Here is a 19,224-nt window from a genome sequence, read left to right on the forward strand (position 1 = left end):
ATATAAAAGAAAATACAGCATTTTTGGTTTAGTTCTTGCAGTTTGGTAAATTCAGGGTCGAATCAGTTTGTCACGGCACTCCCACTGGGCTGGAGTTCGCCTTGGAAGTGGACCGAGAGCACTTCTCTTTTTTTTAGGTTGTTGAATCGTTGTTTTGATCTGCCTCCAAGTGCAATTGCTGTTCTGACCTGCTGAAATGAACCTCATTGATGGAGTAAACACACCTGGGTTCTATTCAAATGGACTAAGTGTTGCATATGTATATGAATGCACCCTAAGATAATGATACTGATTATCACTGAGATCAGATCTCAGACGTATTCTGCTGAAAGGTTCTCTGCTAAGAATAGTGTGTGTCTGTATGTGTGTGGGTCTGTGTGCGTATTTGTGTGGGTTTGCACCACCTGTCACGCCTAAAGCTCTACTGGTGTATTTCAAGTTGCTTTTAATTATTGTCTCATTACTGTCAGCACTTGACTGGTTCATGGTTTATGGTTTTGGAGGACGTATGCTTGGACTGACTTTTTGTCAATGACACAGCATAGCTGCCTCCAGGTGTATCAGTGGTGGTGTGTTATTGAGGCCATTAGATTAACATGGTGAGAGGGTTGTACTGAGTCCTGTTCTGTCTGGCCTGGCCTCTGAAGGAGCTCCCCTCATTCGGCTCCCAATAATGAATGAGAGACGTGCAATGCCTGGAAGTCATATCCTCTCCCATCATGTGTTTCCTCACTTCTGCCTCTAGTCCCTTGTTAGCATCAAGCCATGACTCCCAACACCCTCTAATAACGGAAGAATTCCACTGACTGTCAGCAGTTCAGTAGTATGGTAATGGTGTATGTGTGTGTAGACCTTTCATGGTTTTCATTTTTCATGTTTCTTGTAGGTGAAGGAGTAGAAGGCTTGCTTGGAGCTTCACCTCTAGAAGTGGCTACTGCAGCCATGGACCTGAAGGAGCGCAGACACCGCTCTCTGACCCGCAACCGTTGTGCCAAAGAGCTCCAGTTCACTACTTCGACTCTGGATGTGCCCACTCAGAAATCTTACAGCTCCAGTGAGACACTCAAGGCATTTGAGCATGAGGCTCGTCTGCCTTATGGAGGCTGTGTGACTGACTTAGTACACCATGAAGCAGAAGAATACTCCAGACAAGGAATGGGTAAGTTTATCTCTGTGCTAATGTGTGCACACAAGCATCAACATACTTATACATTTGTGGTATAACGTAATACCACTATGTGTATGTATTTGTGCGTGTGGGCTAAATATATATTTTTCTGGTTTTTTTTTTTCTTACTTCACTGAACCATTCTATTATGCTGCTGGGGGAAAAAAACAATCAAGAGGTAGAAATTCCAGCCCTATCAGCATAGACTGTGAATTCCAGCTCTGACAGTTAATATTTGGTCTCAGCGTGAGATGTGCAACTGTTTTTTTGTTTGTTTGTTTTTTTTTAATCTCAATTACACAGTTATTATTTTTGTTTGTACCTGTCATTTATGTTTTCTAACAAATTTAATTGGCTCTAATTTCCAATATTGATCAGGCAGTTCCAAAGGATGGACGTTGTAACCATTTCCACACATCCATGGTCTTTGTTTAACGTGCAAGCTTTCTATAAATAGGAATAATGCACCTTCTATTCATATCTGTATTTGGATTCGGTTAGAACACATTATCTGTTCAATCCAAATGATGTGTTTGTGCTATATCCCTCATGTTCTGTACACACACACTAGGCTTATGGCTTAAAAATGGCTGTCCTCTATAATTTTTTTAATTTGCCAAATTTAATGGCAAAAGCAACAGGTACACAACTGTTAGATGGTGTCTTTTGGTCTAGCAGGACAAACCCCTCACAGACCAGGCTCTTTATAGGCCACTCTTTATTGGACATAATGCCACATTTAATTGTTTTCATGCATTTTTTTTTTACTGCTGCTTCTACATCAATAGCTAAGCTGAGTACTTCTGTGTAAATTATAGTACCTTTCTGTTTCACAGTTTCACACTTCTTGGTTTTAATCATGCTATTTTTGGTAGCTGTTCTGAGACAACTTTGAAAGGTGGTTACTGTTAGCACACTGCACTATCGCTAATTAGTGAACCATAATGATTGTATTTTAAAAGTTTTTATTGTGTTAAAGTTAAGGCTTTATATATATATATATATATATATATATATATATATATATATATATATATATATATATATATATATATATATATATATATATATATATATTTAAAGTATGTAACAAAAGTGAGTAAACCCTTGTTGAATATCAGGAAAATGTGAGAAATTTAAATGCTTTTGGTTTTAATTTAATTTTCTATTTGTTTTTGTTTTTTATTTGAAGAAAAAATTGATAACAGCAAATGAATATAAAAAAACATAAAGGTTTAACAGGTTAAACTGTAATGAAGGGTCCATACATTAATAGAAACTGCAAACAAAAGTCATTACATCCACACTAGTGGGAGTTCAGGTGTTTGTTTTTCTAATATGTTTGTGTCCACCGTTGTTGCTGATAATGTATTGAAGCCTCATTGGCATGGATGACACCAGTCTAGCACAAAGCCTTGGAGAGATGTATTGCCATTCTTCACAAATGATTCTTTTTTAGCTACTATTTGCTTGTAGGGTTTTGCTTCTCTATCTTCTGCTTTAGGATTGCCCAAAGATGTTCTATGGGATTCAAGTGAGGTGATGGTTTTCACTTCCCTCTTTAAAAAAAAAAAAAAGAAAAAAAAAAAGAAAAGAAAAAAACTTTTGTAGTGTGTTTAGGATCATTATCTTGTTTGAATATTAGTAATTTAGTAACTGGTAGTGTGGCTCTTTCATGCTTCTCGTTAACTGCAGCAATTGAGTTTCAGCTTATGTTTAACAGTTTACTAATGTTCTGGTTCTGGTTTCTTAAATTTTCAGGAAATTCCTTCCCATGGGGAGCCATTATGGATCAAACAGAGCCCATAAAAGACCAGCATTTAAAAAAAAAAAAAAAAAAAAAAAAAAAAAAAAAAACTGGTGTTGACAGCATGTTTTGCATATGCAATTTGGCAAACAGGCAGCCAACCAGCGATATACATTTTGGTGAAAACATGGTGTATGCAATTAACCTTAATTGGAAAATTACATGTGTACTCCCTTTTGTTTCACTGAGTTTCTACAGCAGAGTCTGTAATTTCAGTATGGTCTGTCCTAACTGAATGTTTTAATTACACATAACAGCATATAACCTATTGTTTAAATTAAAATAGATGTAGTTATTTTAATATGATAGTATGATAGTTTTGAATCTTATGACATTATAATTATATTGAACAGGGGCATACTCTCATTTGTTTTATAATGTGTGTGTGTGTGTGTGTATATATATATATATATATATATATATATATATATATATATATGTGTAAAAAATACATTAGCGAATATTTGCATTAGGAATTTAAAAAGCTGTATTTTTGTATTTTTAGTAAAGTGCAAACATCATCTTATTTATTAATTTAAGTATTTAGAGTACGTATTAAGTGATAATAGATATGCTTACAGCTTTATAAAAAGCTGTGAAGAAAAAAACAAGCATTTAGTTTTTTTCTCAGATACAGCTCAAACCTTTTAATTATTTTATTATTAAAACATTTTTACTGAATGGTCGCAACTCAAAGTTATTTTTTTAAAAAATAATCATTGTATGAAGATGAGCGTATTCAAGAAAGTGCAGATGGATGCAGCAGATTGTGCGATCAAATCCCAGGTCTGATGCTAGGCCGATCTCAGTTGCTAAGCTGTATGCTTAGATTGTAAACTCTTTGCTTTGGATTAACCATCTACCAAATTGAATAAATGTTACCTCTTATCTTGGTACTTTTGTAATCTATGTATTCCTGAATTCGATTTTTTCCCGTTCCCTGACCGATGCCCTGACTAACACCTGAACTCACGTGCAAGTGTGTTCAATGGTAAAGGTGTAAAACATACGCTCATAACAGGCTTGTTCCACCGTTCTTGTAATGGTAGCTCACTGTGGCTAATCTCTGAGATCTGTGCTCCTGCATGCTACAGGAAAGGTGTGTAAGCTGATCTCAGTACACACTCTTGAGTTACAGTAGACACCTTTCATTGAACCTAGTGCTGCTCTGAAAATGTCACCTGTTTATCAGACATCCTCCTACTTGATGCCCCTGATTAGCTGTCACCTGTTACTTTGCATCACCCCTCATTTAGAGTGTTTCAATCACAGGGCAGTCAGGGTCTCTGCTTTGTGTCTTTAGTTATAGACCTGTACCTGTATCAATACATTATTATTGAATATAAACTAGAGCTGAATGTATATTTAGGGCAAGGCACTATAGGTGAGTAGAGTTTTTTTTTTTAAACAGATATCAAAATCAGTTGTTGCTAGTTGATTGCTGATATTCCTATAAGTATTTGTTCTATTGTGTCACGTAATGGAGGTTGTGATGGATGCAAGTGCAGATAAATAAGAGCTTTATTAAAGAGAGGCTGGCAGACAAATCCGAATCGTGAATCAGAACAGGCGTGGTCCAAAACAGGAAATGGTCAGGCGATCGGCAAACAGGATAAACCAGGCTAAGACAGGAATCGTGAAACGAGGACAAGAAAAGGATCAAAACCATGAAACAAAAGTGCTAGGATCATAATCATGGGGATAACACAGAACAGCTGAATACAATGATGACACATAAGGGAACAACCAATGACAATACAGGGGCGTAGACAAGACAGAAATCATAACAAATGCACACATGTCAAAAGTAAACAAAGTCAATGTCACGCTCGTGCTTTCAGCTTGTGCTTTGGGTTTCAGAGTGCGCTGCGAGTTCCAGCATTTTGCACAAGGGGAAATCGTGACAGAGCAGGCATGAGGCTGGGGCAGGTTCGCCGGGGTCCCTAAGCAGCACCTAGGCATGGGAAGCTGGATCTTCAGCTCCGTTGGAACAGGAAGGCATAGCAACTTCCTCAGCGCGACAGGAAGAGAAAGGCGGAGCAATATCCTCAGCGGGACAGGTAGGTGGAGCGATGTCCTCAGAGGGACAGGAAGGTGAAGTGACATCCTCAGTGGGACAGGAAGGTGGAGCGATGTCCTCAGCAGGACAGGAAGGCAGAGCGACGTCCTAAGTGGGACAAGAAGGCGGAGTGACGTCCTCGGCGGGACAGGAAGGCAGAGCGACATCCTCAGTGGGACAGGATGGCGAAGTGACATCCTCAGCAGGACAGGAAGGTGGAGCGATGCCCGCAGTGGGACAAGAAGGCGGAGCGATGTCCTCAGCCGGACAATAAGGCAAAGCGACGTCCTCGGCGGGACAGGAAGGCAGAGCGATGTCCTCAATGGGACAGGATGGCAGAACTTGGTTGGCCATATCAATAGACTCAGGTGTGAGCAGAACATGGTTGGTTGTGATGTTGCCCTCAGACAGGTACCTGGCGTGGGAGATCGTTTTGTCACCCTCAGACAGGAATGTGGCTTGGGAGGCCAACTCGTTGACCTCGGACAGGAACGTGGCTTGGGAGCCCACCTCATCAACCTCGGACAGGAATATGGCTTGGGAGGTCGCCTCGTCGACCTTCGACTGGGGCTCTGGGGAGGAGGTCACCTCATTGACCTCTAACGGGAGTCCAGGAGGTGAGATCACCTTGTGGGTCTCAGGTTGGAGCTCTGGAGATGAGGTCACCATGCTGACATCCAGCTTGAGCTCTGCAGGGGAGACCACCTTGTGGATCTCAGGCTTGAGCTCCGGAGAGGAGGACACCACGTTGACCCACGGCTGAAGCTCTGCCGGTGAGACCACCTCACCTCATTGGTCTCAAGCTAGAGCTCTGCTCTTGCTCTCTTGTGGAGCCATTTGTGGGCATGCCAGAAACATTCCTGAGAGCAGAAATATGATCCAGGTATCCCGAGTTTAATACAGGTTGGACACTTTAGCTGGGCTTCTTTACAGCAGCCCTCGGCCTTGCAGGTCTGTGTCACCTCCACCACTGCCCTGTCGGGGCTGAAGCTGAGCTGTGGAGGCTGCCCTGCCAATCCACTCATAGAAAGTGTGGAATGGCAGATCAGGCTTGGCCGTCACATTGACTCCTCTCAAAAGTTCATCCAGGTTGTAGTTTTGCCCTGGATTCCCAAACTCCTTTAGAAATAGTTCTGCAAACTGAGTTATATTGGTGAGGGCCCTGGACCCTGTACTGGCTAGATGCTCTGCCCATTGGTAGGCCGGGCCATAAAGCCAGGACACAATGAACCCGAGCCACTGCCTCTTGTCTGGCTTGGGGTTTGCCAGGCTTGAAAAGTACATTTGCCAGTGGAAAATGAACTGCCTCGGGTAGTCACACAATCCATAATTCGGGATCCGGGAGGTCTATGTCAGTCCACTGGGGAAACTGGGCTGACATGAATGGTGGCCAGACATCCCCATGTACTCTGGTGTGACACTCTCCTCGCTCTCCTGCTGCTTTCATGCTGAGGCGAAGTTTTCTGTCATGTAATGGAGGTTGAGATGGATGCAAGTGCAGATAAGAGATTTATTAAAGAGAGGCAGGCAGACAAATCCAAATCGTGAATCAAGCATGGTCCAAAACAGGCAATGGGTCAGGCAGTCGGCAAACAGGATAAACCAGGCTAAGACAGGAATCGTGAAAAGAGGACAAGAACAGGATCAAAACCATGAAACAAAAGAATAACGATCAAAGGCTTGGTACATTACGGATGCACAACAAATACTTCACACTGAACATAGACACACAAGGGGTTTAAGTACCAAACGTAATCGGGAGATAACACAGAACAGCTGATTACAGTGATGACACATAAGGGAACAACCAGTGACAATACAGGGGCGGTGACAGGACAGAAATCATAACAAATGCACACGTGTCCTGCTTTCAGCTCATGCTTCAGGTTTCAGAGCACGCTGCGAGCTCCAAATCATGACATATTGGAACTTTTACAAACTTTTATCAAAATTTGATGAAGGCAAAAATCTAGTTTTATGATATTGTTAGAATTAAAATATGCATTTCACTATGAAGGCACTCTCAAGACAAAGACAGAAAGGTTTGTTGGCATCCATTCATTCATCCATCCATCTTCTATACCACTTAATCCTTTTCAGGGTCACGGGTAAACCTGGAGCCTATCCCAGGGAGCATCGGGCACGAGGCGGGGTACACCCTGGACAGGGTGCCAATAAATCGCAGGGCACAATCACATACACATTCACACACCCATTTATACACTACGGACACTTTGGACATGCCAATCAGCCTACCATGCATGTCTTTGGACTGGGGGAGGAAACCAGAGTACCCCGAGGAAACCCCGCAGTACAGGGAGAACATGCAAACTCCACACACACAGGGTTATGGTGGGGGGTTTGCTGGCATGTTATTTCTTTATTGGTTAATCAAGAGAATATTGTGTGCTGATATAAAAATATTTTCACCATTTCCTGTATAAAATCTATCATCAACGCAACATTTTAATTGGGGATATGAATAAACAAGTGAATTTCATGAATACAGGTCATTAAGTAACTAAACATTTTGGTTCTGAAAATAGAAAAAAGCTGATTTTGTTTCTTTATTTTGATGTGATTTCATGTGCTTCCACTCTAGTTTGTGGGGTTTATAAATGTATATGATAAATACACTGTATATCATAATGACATGTATTAGGAAGCAAGATTTTTGTGGATATATGACATGATGTGATTGTGCCAAGTGGGTTGAGCTTAAAGCTTCTTTATAATTGTGGTATTTGCACTTCAGTGCTTACTTGAGTATTGTTGAAATTTAATAATTGTACTCTTTTTTTAATTATATTTCCAAGAAAGAAAAAAAAAACAACCTTACTCCTTAAATTTTTTTTCTTTAGATCTTCAAAATGCTCATTCCCAATCTCAGAGGTCTGTTCTTCTGTCATCGAGCCAATGACTGTATGCTATATATCAACTAAATGGGTTCCATTTAGCATCGTTTTAGCCTAGCGCCCAGTCAAGAGCACGAGTGACGATACTATCAGGAATCGGCAATAGAATCCATCTGTTACGACAGCTAAAAAGGTTAGGCGATTTAACATGTCTGTCAGAAAGCAGGGAGTCTGCAGCTTTAAAATCGACAAAAATAAAGCGTGTTGAATTTTGTAATGTGTGTGCCCTTTTGGCCTACTTTGTATCCTATACCAGCATGTCTGACTTCAGAGCAGAACAACAAAACATCTTTCTCTGATGCATCTTAGCTTCCCTTGTCCGTGCTGCCAAACAGATAAAGCTGTGAATGTCTTCACTCTCAGAACATGAACGGAGGCTTAAATTAAGAAAATTAATCAGTGTATTGTTTATCAGTGTGACTATTCTGTAAAAGAATTCAGTTTATATCCACTGCTGTTCAACACATGCGTACACATGAGTAGCCGATCAGCGATAGTTATGGGGCACGATAGGACGATGGCATATTACAAACAATCTCACAAGCATAGGCAGACTTGCAGAGAGGGAATATTTTTAGGTAAAACAGCATAGTTGCTTTAAAACAAGTGTTATATACAGTAAGTAATAAAAGATATGAAAACTTGATGTGACTTAATTGAATCAGTTAAAAATGTTTACTTGCACATTTTTTTTTCCATGGATACTTCCATTTTTAATTGAGTAAGATATGGACATCTGTATTTACTCTTAAGTATAATTTCTGGCTACAAGTGGACAAAAACAGTGAAAAGCAAACATGTTTGGTTGGTTTTATATGCAGTTTACCCAAACATCTGAAAAAATGATTGACATAACCAAAATTGTTGTTTCTGTCTTTAGTGTCTTGATTTAAAGCACCTGACATTTATACCAGCATTAATTCTTGTGGAAGATGACTTTCTTTCTTACTGACTTTGATACCAGCAACAGGTTTTTATCGAAATCTGTCATGTAGTCGAAACTGAGCCTTTTCTAGGTTTCCTTTCTACTGCTTTCAGTATCAGGAATCTGTTCAGTAAAGTAAACAACCATAGGGGGCACTGCCTCCTTACTACATCTCACTTTTTTTCACTCTGTAAACCTTATATGCTTCTTTTTTTTTTCGCCAGTGTATTTGATCACACTAATGAGAACAGTCAACCACTTTGCCTTGTGACAGGAAAAATAAAAGGAGCCTGGAGCTTTAGAGATGAATCAGAAGAAAAGAGAGGGCGAGTTGTAAGTTCTGGCAAAATGCAATACAACCTAATACAGCATCCTAATGAGTCAGCCATAATTGATCCAGAGCGATGGCGTAAATAGGTCATCTTGAAAAGGTGCCATCCAGTTGTTAGACCTCATCTGCCCCATCCTGCATTGATTCTCTTGCCTGAAGTGGATTTCTAGTCGATAACATCATGATCGGTCTTGAACCCTGTTTTCACTACAGATGGAACACAGTCTTGTTTCTCGTCCTTTTTCTCACTGCATCTGATCTCAGTGTTCGTGACAGATGACCCAGGGCTCAGCCATCTGAAAGTGATGCAGACTGCAATTTTTTCCCAGCACAGGGTGAATGGGACAAAGCTGTAGCAAACATAGTCAAGATATCCACCAAGTGGCTGAAATGGACTGGATGCAGTGGGGTGAAGGGTGGACAGGAGGTGTGGGGTTCATGCAGAGAAAGAGCAGGGAAGAGTAGTCAGGTACAGAACTACAAGTTGTCAGCTTGATGTATTCTTTGGATAAGTCACTTGATGGTTTGATAGCTCAGCCACCACTGACACATCGGTAGGTTGTGTTGCCACGGGAGACTAACAGTGTGCAGAGACCATATTTAATGGCACTCAAAGGTCATGGGGAAATCTGTCATATACAGTAGTCCATGAGAAGCTGAATATTACTTTGTTTCTTTAGACTTTTGGTCTTGAATCATTTTCTTTTTAATAATGAATTTACAATTTAATAATAAACAATAAAACATTTTGCCTACTGGTTCCCCATCACGCAACAAACAAAGAAGGCGAAAGTTAGCATGTGCTTCATTTGAAGATACACTGTATTGCCAAAAGATTGTGGAAACCTGACCATCACAGCCATACATGGGCCTTCCCTAAACTTTTGCCACAAAGTTGGATGCACACAACTGTCCAGAATATATGCGTATGTTTTAGCTTTAAGATTTCTGTCCACTGGAACTACGGGGTCCAAACATGTTCCAGAATACCCCTGGGCACAAAGCAAGGTCCATGAAGACATGTTTAGAGTGGACAAAGCTCTAGTGGAAAAAAATTTAGGTGACCTGCATAGATCCCTGACCTCGACCCCACTGAACACCTTCTGGATGAATTGGACACCAGCACCCCAGGCCTTCTCACCCAACATCGGTGCCTGACCTCACTAATGCTCTTGTGGCCGGATCAGCAAATCCACATAGCCACATTCCAAAATCTAGTGGAAAGCCTTTATAGAAGAGTGGAGGTTATTATAACAGCAAAGGGGGGACTAAATCTAGAATGGGATATTCAAAAAGCACACGTTATGCGTGCCCACAAATGTTTGGCCATATAGTATACTCTAAAATAGCCAGTAACTACATCTTTTAACCTCTGCATACAGTCTGCAGCCTCATAGGGCAACTGATCACATTTGAAGTAAAACATTATCTGCTCTCTTCCACATACATGAGACCAATTGGCTAGTCTTGAACTGACTGACAGTAATGCCATTCGACTCAGCCAGGTAGAAGGATCAGTTATGCTGTCTTGTAATCCTGGCTATGGATGCACATGGCATTGCTGGGCAAAATGTAAAGCATTTAAATTTCCCACTTTTATTTTTTTTCTGCTGTAGCTATTAACTTGTTTGTCTAAAAGGTCTTCCTGTTTTAAACAACAGGACAATATCAATATTACTTCCTGTTATTCTGCACCAGAATGCATATTGACCTGCCCTCTCCTCTGCTGATCTGGATGTGTCAGACAACCCCATGCTCACACCTTCGCAGGTGTAAAGGAAAAAAATTGAACACTGCATTCCCAGTTATCGCTCGCACTCCAAACCTGCAAGGCAGGCTAAAAACCTAGGCCACTTGGAAGAGCTTGGTGGATCGAACATAGTCACCACTCCACAGATCAGAGGCATGTCTGGGCCTGCCTATGCACAGGCCTTCACTCGAGCCTCCTGTAGTGCCAGGGCAGACCCAGCTCTCTGCATTGATCGCATCACGCTGTGTTTAAAGTCTGCTGCACTGATCTGTTCTTTTTTCACTCTTTCCTCAGAAGAATACAGGCTTTCATGTATGCTTCCTGACATGCCTAGCCTTATCAAAGTGGCTTTTATACATAACTTTAATCAGATATAAGATTTATGTGTTGCTTATCATTCTGGATAAAATCAAAGGATCAGCCAGTGTATTAGTCCATTGTTTCACTTCTGGAATGTGGATGTTTGATCTCTTTCGATCTGATCCTGTTTTCAGATGCATCGCTGCTTGTGACACAGGTACATCTTAAACCGTATTCAGCTTTATGTTAGTTATAAAGTAATGAGGTTTCCTTTGAGAGAAAAAAAAAAATGTCAGAACTGTGCATAAGGTATTTCTGTCTCAAGCTTCTAAAACACCTCACGGCACTTTATTAAGGACCATGTGCTTGACTTCACTTAGTCCTTCTCTTAATCTCTCCCTCAGTTATTTCTTTTCACAGTTGCTGTTTTGATGTGAAATTAGCTGTCAAGTCATGCATTTCATTCATCGTTTTATTTTGTTGATTCTGTGCTTTGTCTGTGCATTGCAATAAATCCAGGCAGCTGAAGATCAAAGAGAGAACAAGGAAGCTGGTGGGTATTAAAAATAAATGACTCTGAGATTAAATGCACTCTCCCTGACACACATTCTCTCTCTTTCTGTCCCTCTTTTCCCCTTCTTGATTTCTGCCTATTGCTTGTGTACCCCAAGTTGAGTCAACACTCAAAAAACACCTAGAAACCAATTGTTGAATGAAGTAAGTGACAGCTGAGAGGTATCTAGTTGGCTGGTTGGTAGCTTGGGAATTGGTTTTGAGTGTTCTTACATTTTGTATCTGTCTATCCATCCCATATCTCTATTTCTTTAAACCAACAAGAGAAGTAGGCAGAGTTCATCTTTAGATAATGTCTCGAGCAGACTAAGAGATGAGGGATCATATGTTTGATTTTATGTGTGGAGGATGAAAAGGCAGAACAATTTAGCACTTAACCTGCATATTACCCTGACATTGCAGACATCCGGTTCTGCAGATAAAATTACTCTCCTCAGATTAACTTGAGACACTTTTTCCCCCCTTTTGTTCACTATCAACAGCAGAAGGCACTCAGGAAGCTTTCCACTCACTAGGCCTCATCAGAGACTGACGTGTGCCATTCAGTGGACCATGGCTTCTATGCTTTACCCCAAAGAGGAGTTGTCTGGATTAGTCAGGACTCATAAGCCCTAGTGCTTATATGTGGAGAGCAGCACATGGTTTGGGGGTCTAGCTGGAAGAGACCAAAAAGAAGGCTTGGATACCCCTTGTCGTTACAGGGTTTTATTAACACCTGACACTGTGGCATTGGATATAAAGATTATGGACCTGTCAAGAGTTGGTTTGTTAACCTTCCTGGAACACTGGGGGGGATCAGTTAATAAGAGGATGAAACAGAAGTGGGAAGACTACTGACAAGCTGACCACACTCATAGTGGGCTATCTGTGTCACCTTTTCTAACAGTCTCCCTGCAAAGCAATGCCTAATCCTATACGCTATGTAATATACTACCCATGTCATTGCTTTCTTCTCCAATGGAAATAATCAGTTTGATTAAATCCATTTGCTACAAGGCAGATAAACTGAGTTGTAGTGAGTGCAGGCCCATTTGAAGGAACTTGCCCATGGGTTCAATTACTAGAAGGGGCTGCTGAGTGCAGGGTATTTAATACTTTGTCAAATCTATTCTGTTTCCTAAAATGGCGGCATCTTTAGCAGGATTGCCTGGAGGACTATTGCTCAGGATCTGATGGAGACGGTGATCTCTATTAGAAATATTGAAGAGCCATTAGTGCATTAAAAATTATGAAAGTACTTACCAATGAGTTTAAGTGTCTTATTGTTGTGTGATGTTTAATAAATAATGCATGATGATTAAACATCCCAATGCTTAGACTATGGTAGAATGTTTGGGTCATCTTCACCTTGCCAACTATCAATCAGTCTGCAGTTATTAAGCATCAATATCTTCATCTTTCCACACTGCAAACATTTTAACACACACTTTATCCAGTTATCATTTCTTATCTGTCTTTTTTGGTTTTTAAGACCCATCCATGCCATAAGTTTATGTAAACATTAGTTGAAGTCAGGTGGTATTTCAGAGGTGACACCATTCCCCATAGAGTCAGATCTATTTTGGAGGCCCAATTAAAAGGTGTTGAGTGGCCGTGTAGTGCAGGTGGCTCATCAGGGCTGGTGCATTTGACAATGACAGGGCCATGTTCGAGACATGCTTTTAACTCCATGGCCCAGCTCTAATGGGGACCCTAATGATGTTCCATGTGTCTGGGGACTGGTGTGTTGTGTGAAAGTTGGACACCCACCCCGGCATGTTAGTGCTTGCAATTAACACCCTGCCCTCCTGAGTCCACTAGTGACAACACACCACCCACCGTCCTGACATGTCCTGCACAGGAAGCGATGTCACACCAAAAGGAAGAAAGTTCTCTGCAGTATGTAAGATGGGAGGTTCAGATGTTGAGTCCTTACCGATTTAGCATGGACTGTGCAGTCCACAAGTTATTATCTCATAAATATCAGTGTCTGTGCATCTGTCAATGACAGTGAATCAGAGAATGTGCATCTCCATTACATGCAGCTGTAGCTGTCAGGAGTAGGTGATGAAGAACCCAAGTGGGGTCTCCACTGAGATGTAATTGCAGAGTACTTGTTAGTAATTGTTGGATGGCAGACTAATGCTGACGGTGCTCTCTGTGTGTGTGTGTGTGTGTGTGTGTGTGTGTGTGTGTGTGCGTGTGCGCATGCAATAGCTGCTTGATTCGTGGCTCTGAAAAAGGATCAGACTGTTAGGCGATCCAAAAAGACATGTAAACAGCTGTATAATTTTATTAATGGAACCGCAATCCTACAATAATGCAATATTTTTCACAGCATTGCATCATGGTGGAAAACTCAGCGGGTTGACCTTGATTTATTCCTTCCTCTTTATTCCTCTCTCACTTTATCCCCAACTTTTCATAATATTTTTCCCACTAGCCACAACCCTCTCTGCCTTTTCTTTTTGAAGCAGCCTGGTCACCCTTTTTTCCCCTAATTTGTTCAGGCAAGTTCTTAACAAAAACTGACAGAAACTGGCTTTTCCATTCCAATTTAAATTTCAATTTGAAGGCCACTGAATATATAAGGAACCTAACCCCAACTGGGAATGTTTCGCCGGATAAAACACGCCGGATGAAATCTGTGAACAAAATCGGTTTTATCCTCTCCACTGGCATGTTCACCAGATTTTATTAAATGAAACATCAGTGATTTTTATGGTTTAAAAAAGTTACTCAGAAGAACTCGACAACACTAGCCAATTATGGGTGTGTCTGAGCTCATGTATGTGGTAGAGACTATTTAGCGCTGGCCTGCGATGTAGCATGAGCAGCAGTTTGAAAAGATGCAGTGGGTGACTTCATGTGTCTCAGAGGAAGCACATGCTAGCCTTCATCCTCTCTGCTTGCTATCAGGAAATGAGAAAAATTGGGTGAAAATGGAGGTAAAAATGCGAACAAAAATAATTTCTAGATATTATGAGGGATAGAAGACAAACAAAGTGGTTAGACGATGCTCAAAAATAGAGACAGGCCAATGATCAGATGATTGGCAAAAGGGTATAAACTAGGCAAGACCGGGTAAACAGTAAGAGCACTATGGTCAAAACTACAGGCAAAATGCTAGAACTATACTACACAATGATGGAAGGAGAGTCACGCCCTGCATCCCAATTGGCATACGATCTGTACTAAATTGTATCCAAGATGAGAATTAGTGTGTCCCAAATCGTAGTGAATGTGGATCCATGGACACTTTTCCAGCTAATATTTCCCACAACTCCTTGCACGATGGGTTTTGTGAGGTTTTGCTTCACCTAATTAAAGGATGCATTTTAGAGAGGTGTAAATGAGATGTTTAAAAATTAAATCAAGGGAACGATAAATGAAATTATATAGGATAAATTATATAAGGAATAATGGAAGAAGAAAGGCCGAAATGCAACGAGGAGTTTGTGTATGCTGACAGTGTTCTCTTCCGGGCAACAGCAGTCTCTTCCGTTACATGATATAAATGGTCTGCGCTTATATAGCACTTTTATCCAAAGCGCTTTTACACTGTGTCTCATTAACCCATTCACACACACACCAACGGTAGCAGAGCTGCCATGCAAGGTGCTAACTTGCCATCGGGAACAACTTGCGTTTCAGTGTTTTGCCCAAGGACACTTAAGGTATGTGGAGTCATGTGGGCCGGGAATTGAACTGCCAAACCTATGATTAGCAGACAACCTGCTCTACCACCTGAGCCACAGCCACCCGATGTGTTAGTATGTTCCAATATTTGCATACTCTTTTAATACACACTCAAAAGTATGTACTTTTTCTTCACAAAAAAGAGTACATACTTTTAGTACATAGTATACCTATACCAATTGGGATGCAAGTTATTTATTGGAGTGAAGGTAATTGTGAACAGGTTATTCCAATCAGTAATCAAGTGTTGGTGAACGTGGATAGGTGCTTGATGTATAATCATGTGACGAGGTCAGGGGCTGACGATCATGAGCAGTTGCAGCATTGCTGTCTGTAAACTATCCATTTACTGCTCCAGACTGCTCATTTGGAAAAACAAATTAGATGGACCACCTACAGCCAAGTCAGCAGGAGGTATTTCCACTTGCCTGTCTGTTTAGAAAGCCCTCTGTCCTGCATTAGCATTCAGGCATTTTAGCTTTCTGTAGGTGTGTGCTTTGGGACCATGCTTTTGGAAGGAACATTGAAGAAGGGTGCTGTATTCAAGTGGAGCTTCAGTTAGTTTCTATCTAAATCACTGACTATACTGTACTTTTCAGTTTCTTGAACTGCATATAGATCATAGGCAATTATTCATTCGTCACACTTTCCATCACTGCTCTGCCACACTTTGACTAAAGTCAATCACTCTCAGCTGGAAATCATCAGCTGCCACACTGAGCCATAAACCATGCTGTGATTTATCAATTTCATATAAATGTTCCTACTTTGTATATAGAATTTAGCTTCCTGCCAATAAATGCACTAGTCTTGCATGCAGCAAGTCAGAAAGATAGAGAAGTAGGGAAGAAGCAGACCAACGCACAGAAAAGTGTGGTGTTATTGTGGTAACGACTGTCTGTGATCAAGGCTTTGTGAGTACCTCAAAGCCACATTAAAGGTAGGCTTTGGATCCTCACTGGTGGCCCCAAAGGAAAGAAAAGTGCTCTCTTTAGAGCAGCCTTCTTCCTTCTCTGGAAAAAAAAAACAAAAAAACAGCAATAACTCTGTGAGCCAGACTGAGGGTATTCATTTCCTATGTAGAAGTCAGGTCACTTTGAAGTATTTATCAGGTGATGCCCACAAACTCCAGAGGATGTAGCTGAAGAGAACATCCATGGGTTTATCTGTTCTTTTCTTATCATGTGATTGCATTACAGTCCTGTGCTTGGACTACTACTTTCTTCTCCTCTAAACATGCATTTCCTCTTTGCTTTGCATGAATGATGTGTTGCATCATTCACACTGTCACTCTTTTAATGACATTTTATTTATTTATTTATTTTTGCTATATGTTTTGTCTGTTCGGCATCCATCCCATTTCAGTTCCATGATGCCAAAGGCAGTTCCCAGCTGCTTGAGGGGTGAAACAACATGGCTGTCCATTCCAAGTGTGTTATTTCCCCCCCCGCACTTGTTTCAGTGATGGACGTGGATATTATGCACACATTCGTTGTATCTTATGTTCTTAAAACTTTGCTCTGCAATAAATGCAAGTTGATTTGAAAGTGCAATGTTTTCAATGACACGTCTCCACAGTTCTCAGCATTCTATGGGGCCAGTTGTGCTTTTAGGCCTTTGTGAAGTGTACAAAGTAACCAACAAATGGAGCAAATTGAACATGGACATTATCAGGCATTATCAATCAGCAGCGGCGGGGCGAGGGGGGTTCCAGGTGGCTTGAGGATTCTACTGGTCTGTGACTAGAGGCCAGCTCCTCCCCCCCTTGCTAGAGCAGGTGCTATTTTATTCTATCCGATTGGCCAGTCTGCCTACCTCTCACAGTCTCTCCAAATGGCTCTTTAATGAGTCTGATGAAGCATAATGATGTGCATTTTCCACCCCTGGGGCCTACAATGAGCTTTACCCAGGCTTCAAGGCTAAGCTGCGGTGGCATATTACCTCAGTGTGTGTTCCGGCTCCAGAGAAAGATGCCATTGCAGGCAAGCATGACTCAAAGGCAGCTCCTCCATGGCTGGAAAATCATAAGTCAAATGTATTTTAAAATACATTTGTTCAGATACTGTCTAGGCATTCGTGTCACATATTACTAATTAGGTCCTATTATAAAGTTATTTTAGGGTTATGGGATATGAGGGATTTTTAAAAAATCTCATCTGTGTTTATCTTTAAAGCTAAATTTAAACTTTAAATTTAAACAGAATGACACAAAGCTAAAGCAAAATACAAAAATAAGAAGACAAACTCCTGACTTTTTACATGGCCGGTTACAGCCAATTCGATCTGTTTGAGCGATTTATTGTAAGAGAACATGACAATATTTGTGCTCGTCTGAGAGGGAATATATGGGTCAGATAATCCTGATAAGCCAGCCGGCAGACAGCCAGAATTGTCCGATTTAAAAAAGAGCCACAAGCAGTATAATAACAAAGCCATGTCTCACAAAATCTCAACCTGCACAGTTGGCTCCTGATCAGTCATAAAGATGTGATGATTACCAACTGATATACACCACCTCTAAAACACATCCACACTCGCTGCGTTAATTGCACCTAATTTTTTCACTCTGAAGCCTAATATTATTCCACCTCTTAATCAAATTGTTTAGCTTTAGTATAAAAATCTACCACCAGCTTCTCTCCCCTCCACCTCCTTTCTCGTTCCCACCTGCCTACTCCACTAAAAACTGCAGTGACAAGTCTCAGGTGGAGGGGGGCTTTCCTGTGAGTCCTTGTTGCTGTTTACTCAATTACAGCAAGGGTTCAGTACCACTCTTTTCATTTGCCATCATCAGCCACTCCTTGCACTTATCTTTATGACTCTTCCAGGCTCCCCAGAGCTGTGAGCAGCTCACCGCTATCAAACTGTCTCCATCAGCATCGCCCAGTACCTCACCTCTTCTGACTTCTGCAGTCGAGTTAACAGTCACCATGCTCCACATCAGAACTTCCATTCAGCAGGAAGCTGGGACATCAAAATGCAGTGTCTTTGAAAATTATAGAGAATCATAACTGAGGCTGTCATAACAACTATGAGACCAGAATAGACAGATGCAAAAAAGACGGAAGATAAAAACACAGATGTAGGTTTGCAAATTCTCTGAATGTAAATTTTATGTAATGAAATGTTATAGGCTGCCAGCATTTTTTTTTTTTAATTTTTGAGGCCATTCTGACACATTTAGATAGGGATTAATTGAAAATATGTAAACAAATAAACAAAGTAACTTACTATGGGATAGTTTTTACCTTTGATTTCTTAAATATTTAAGCCATATATACTTATTTCATTTTATTTTTATTGTATTTATGTTTTTTCTTACACCCAGACATGTTAGTTTGAATTTTACATCAAACATTTTAATCATTATCATGATTTAACCTTTGCATACAAGAAGACTATATAAGTGAATTTCCCTATTTCTATCTTTCCCCCCAAAAGTTCACTGCGGTCTGAGTGATTTAATTCGAAATGCTAATTTTCTGACCAATTATTTGTTAAGACCATTAAAAGCTTAATATTATGCCATTTTGTGCTTGGCCCATTTTTTAATTTTTTAATTTTATTTTTTTTTTGCCCAGGGGAGTACATTTACCATTTAGACTTTTATTTAACATTTAACTTTACATTTAATATTTACATTTAAAATATAAAATTTAGGTTAATATTTAAGTTACATTTATTCATATTATTTATAATGCATAAAATATCCATCATT

At 40.5% G+C, this 19,224-nt stretch overlaps 1 protein-coding gene across 1 annotated transcript in view; it reads left to right on the forward strand.

The window, feature by feature from the left end:
* tenm2a (teneurin transmembrane protein 2a) overlaps positions 1-19,224 on the forward strand; it is a 342,195-nt gene that overhangs the window by 91,807 nt on the left and 231,164 nt on the right. The window contains exon 2 of the mRNA XM_017473379.3: positions 887-1,159. Within this exon, the coding sequence (XP_017328868.1) occupies positions 887-1,159 (273 nt within the window). The remainder of the gene's footprint in view (positions 1-886; positions 1,160-19,224) is intronic.

Source organism: Ictalurus punctatus, chromosome 8 (genome assembly GCF_001660625.3).
Source record: "Ictalurus punctatus breed USDA103 chromosome 8, Coco_2.0, whole genome shotgun sequence".
Lineage (NCBI taxonomy): Eukaryota > Metazoa > Chordata > Actinopteri > Siluriformes > Ictaluridae > Ictalurus > Ictalurus punctatus.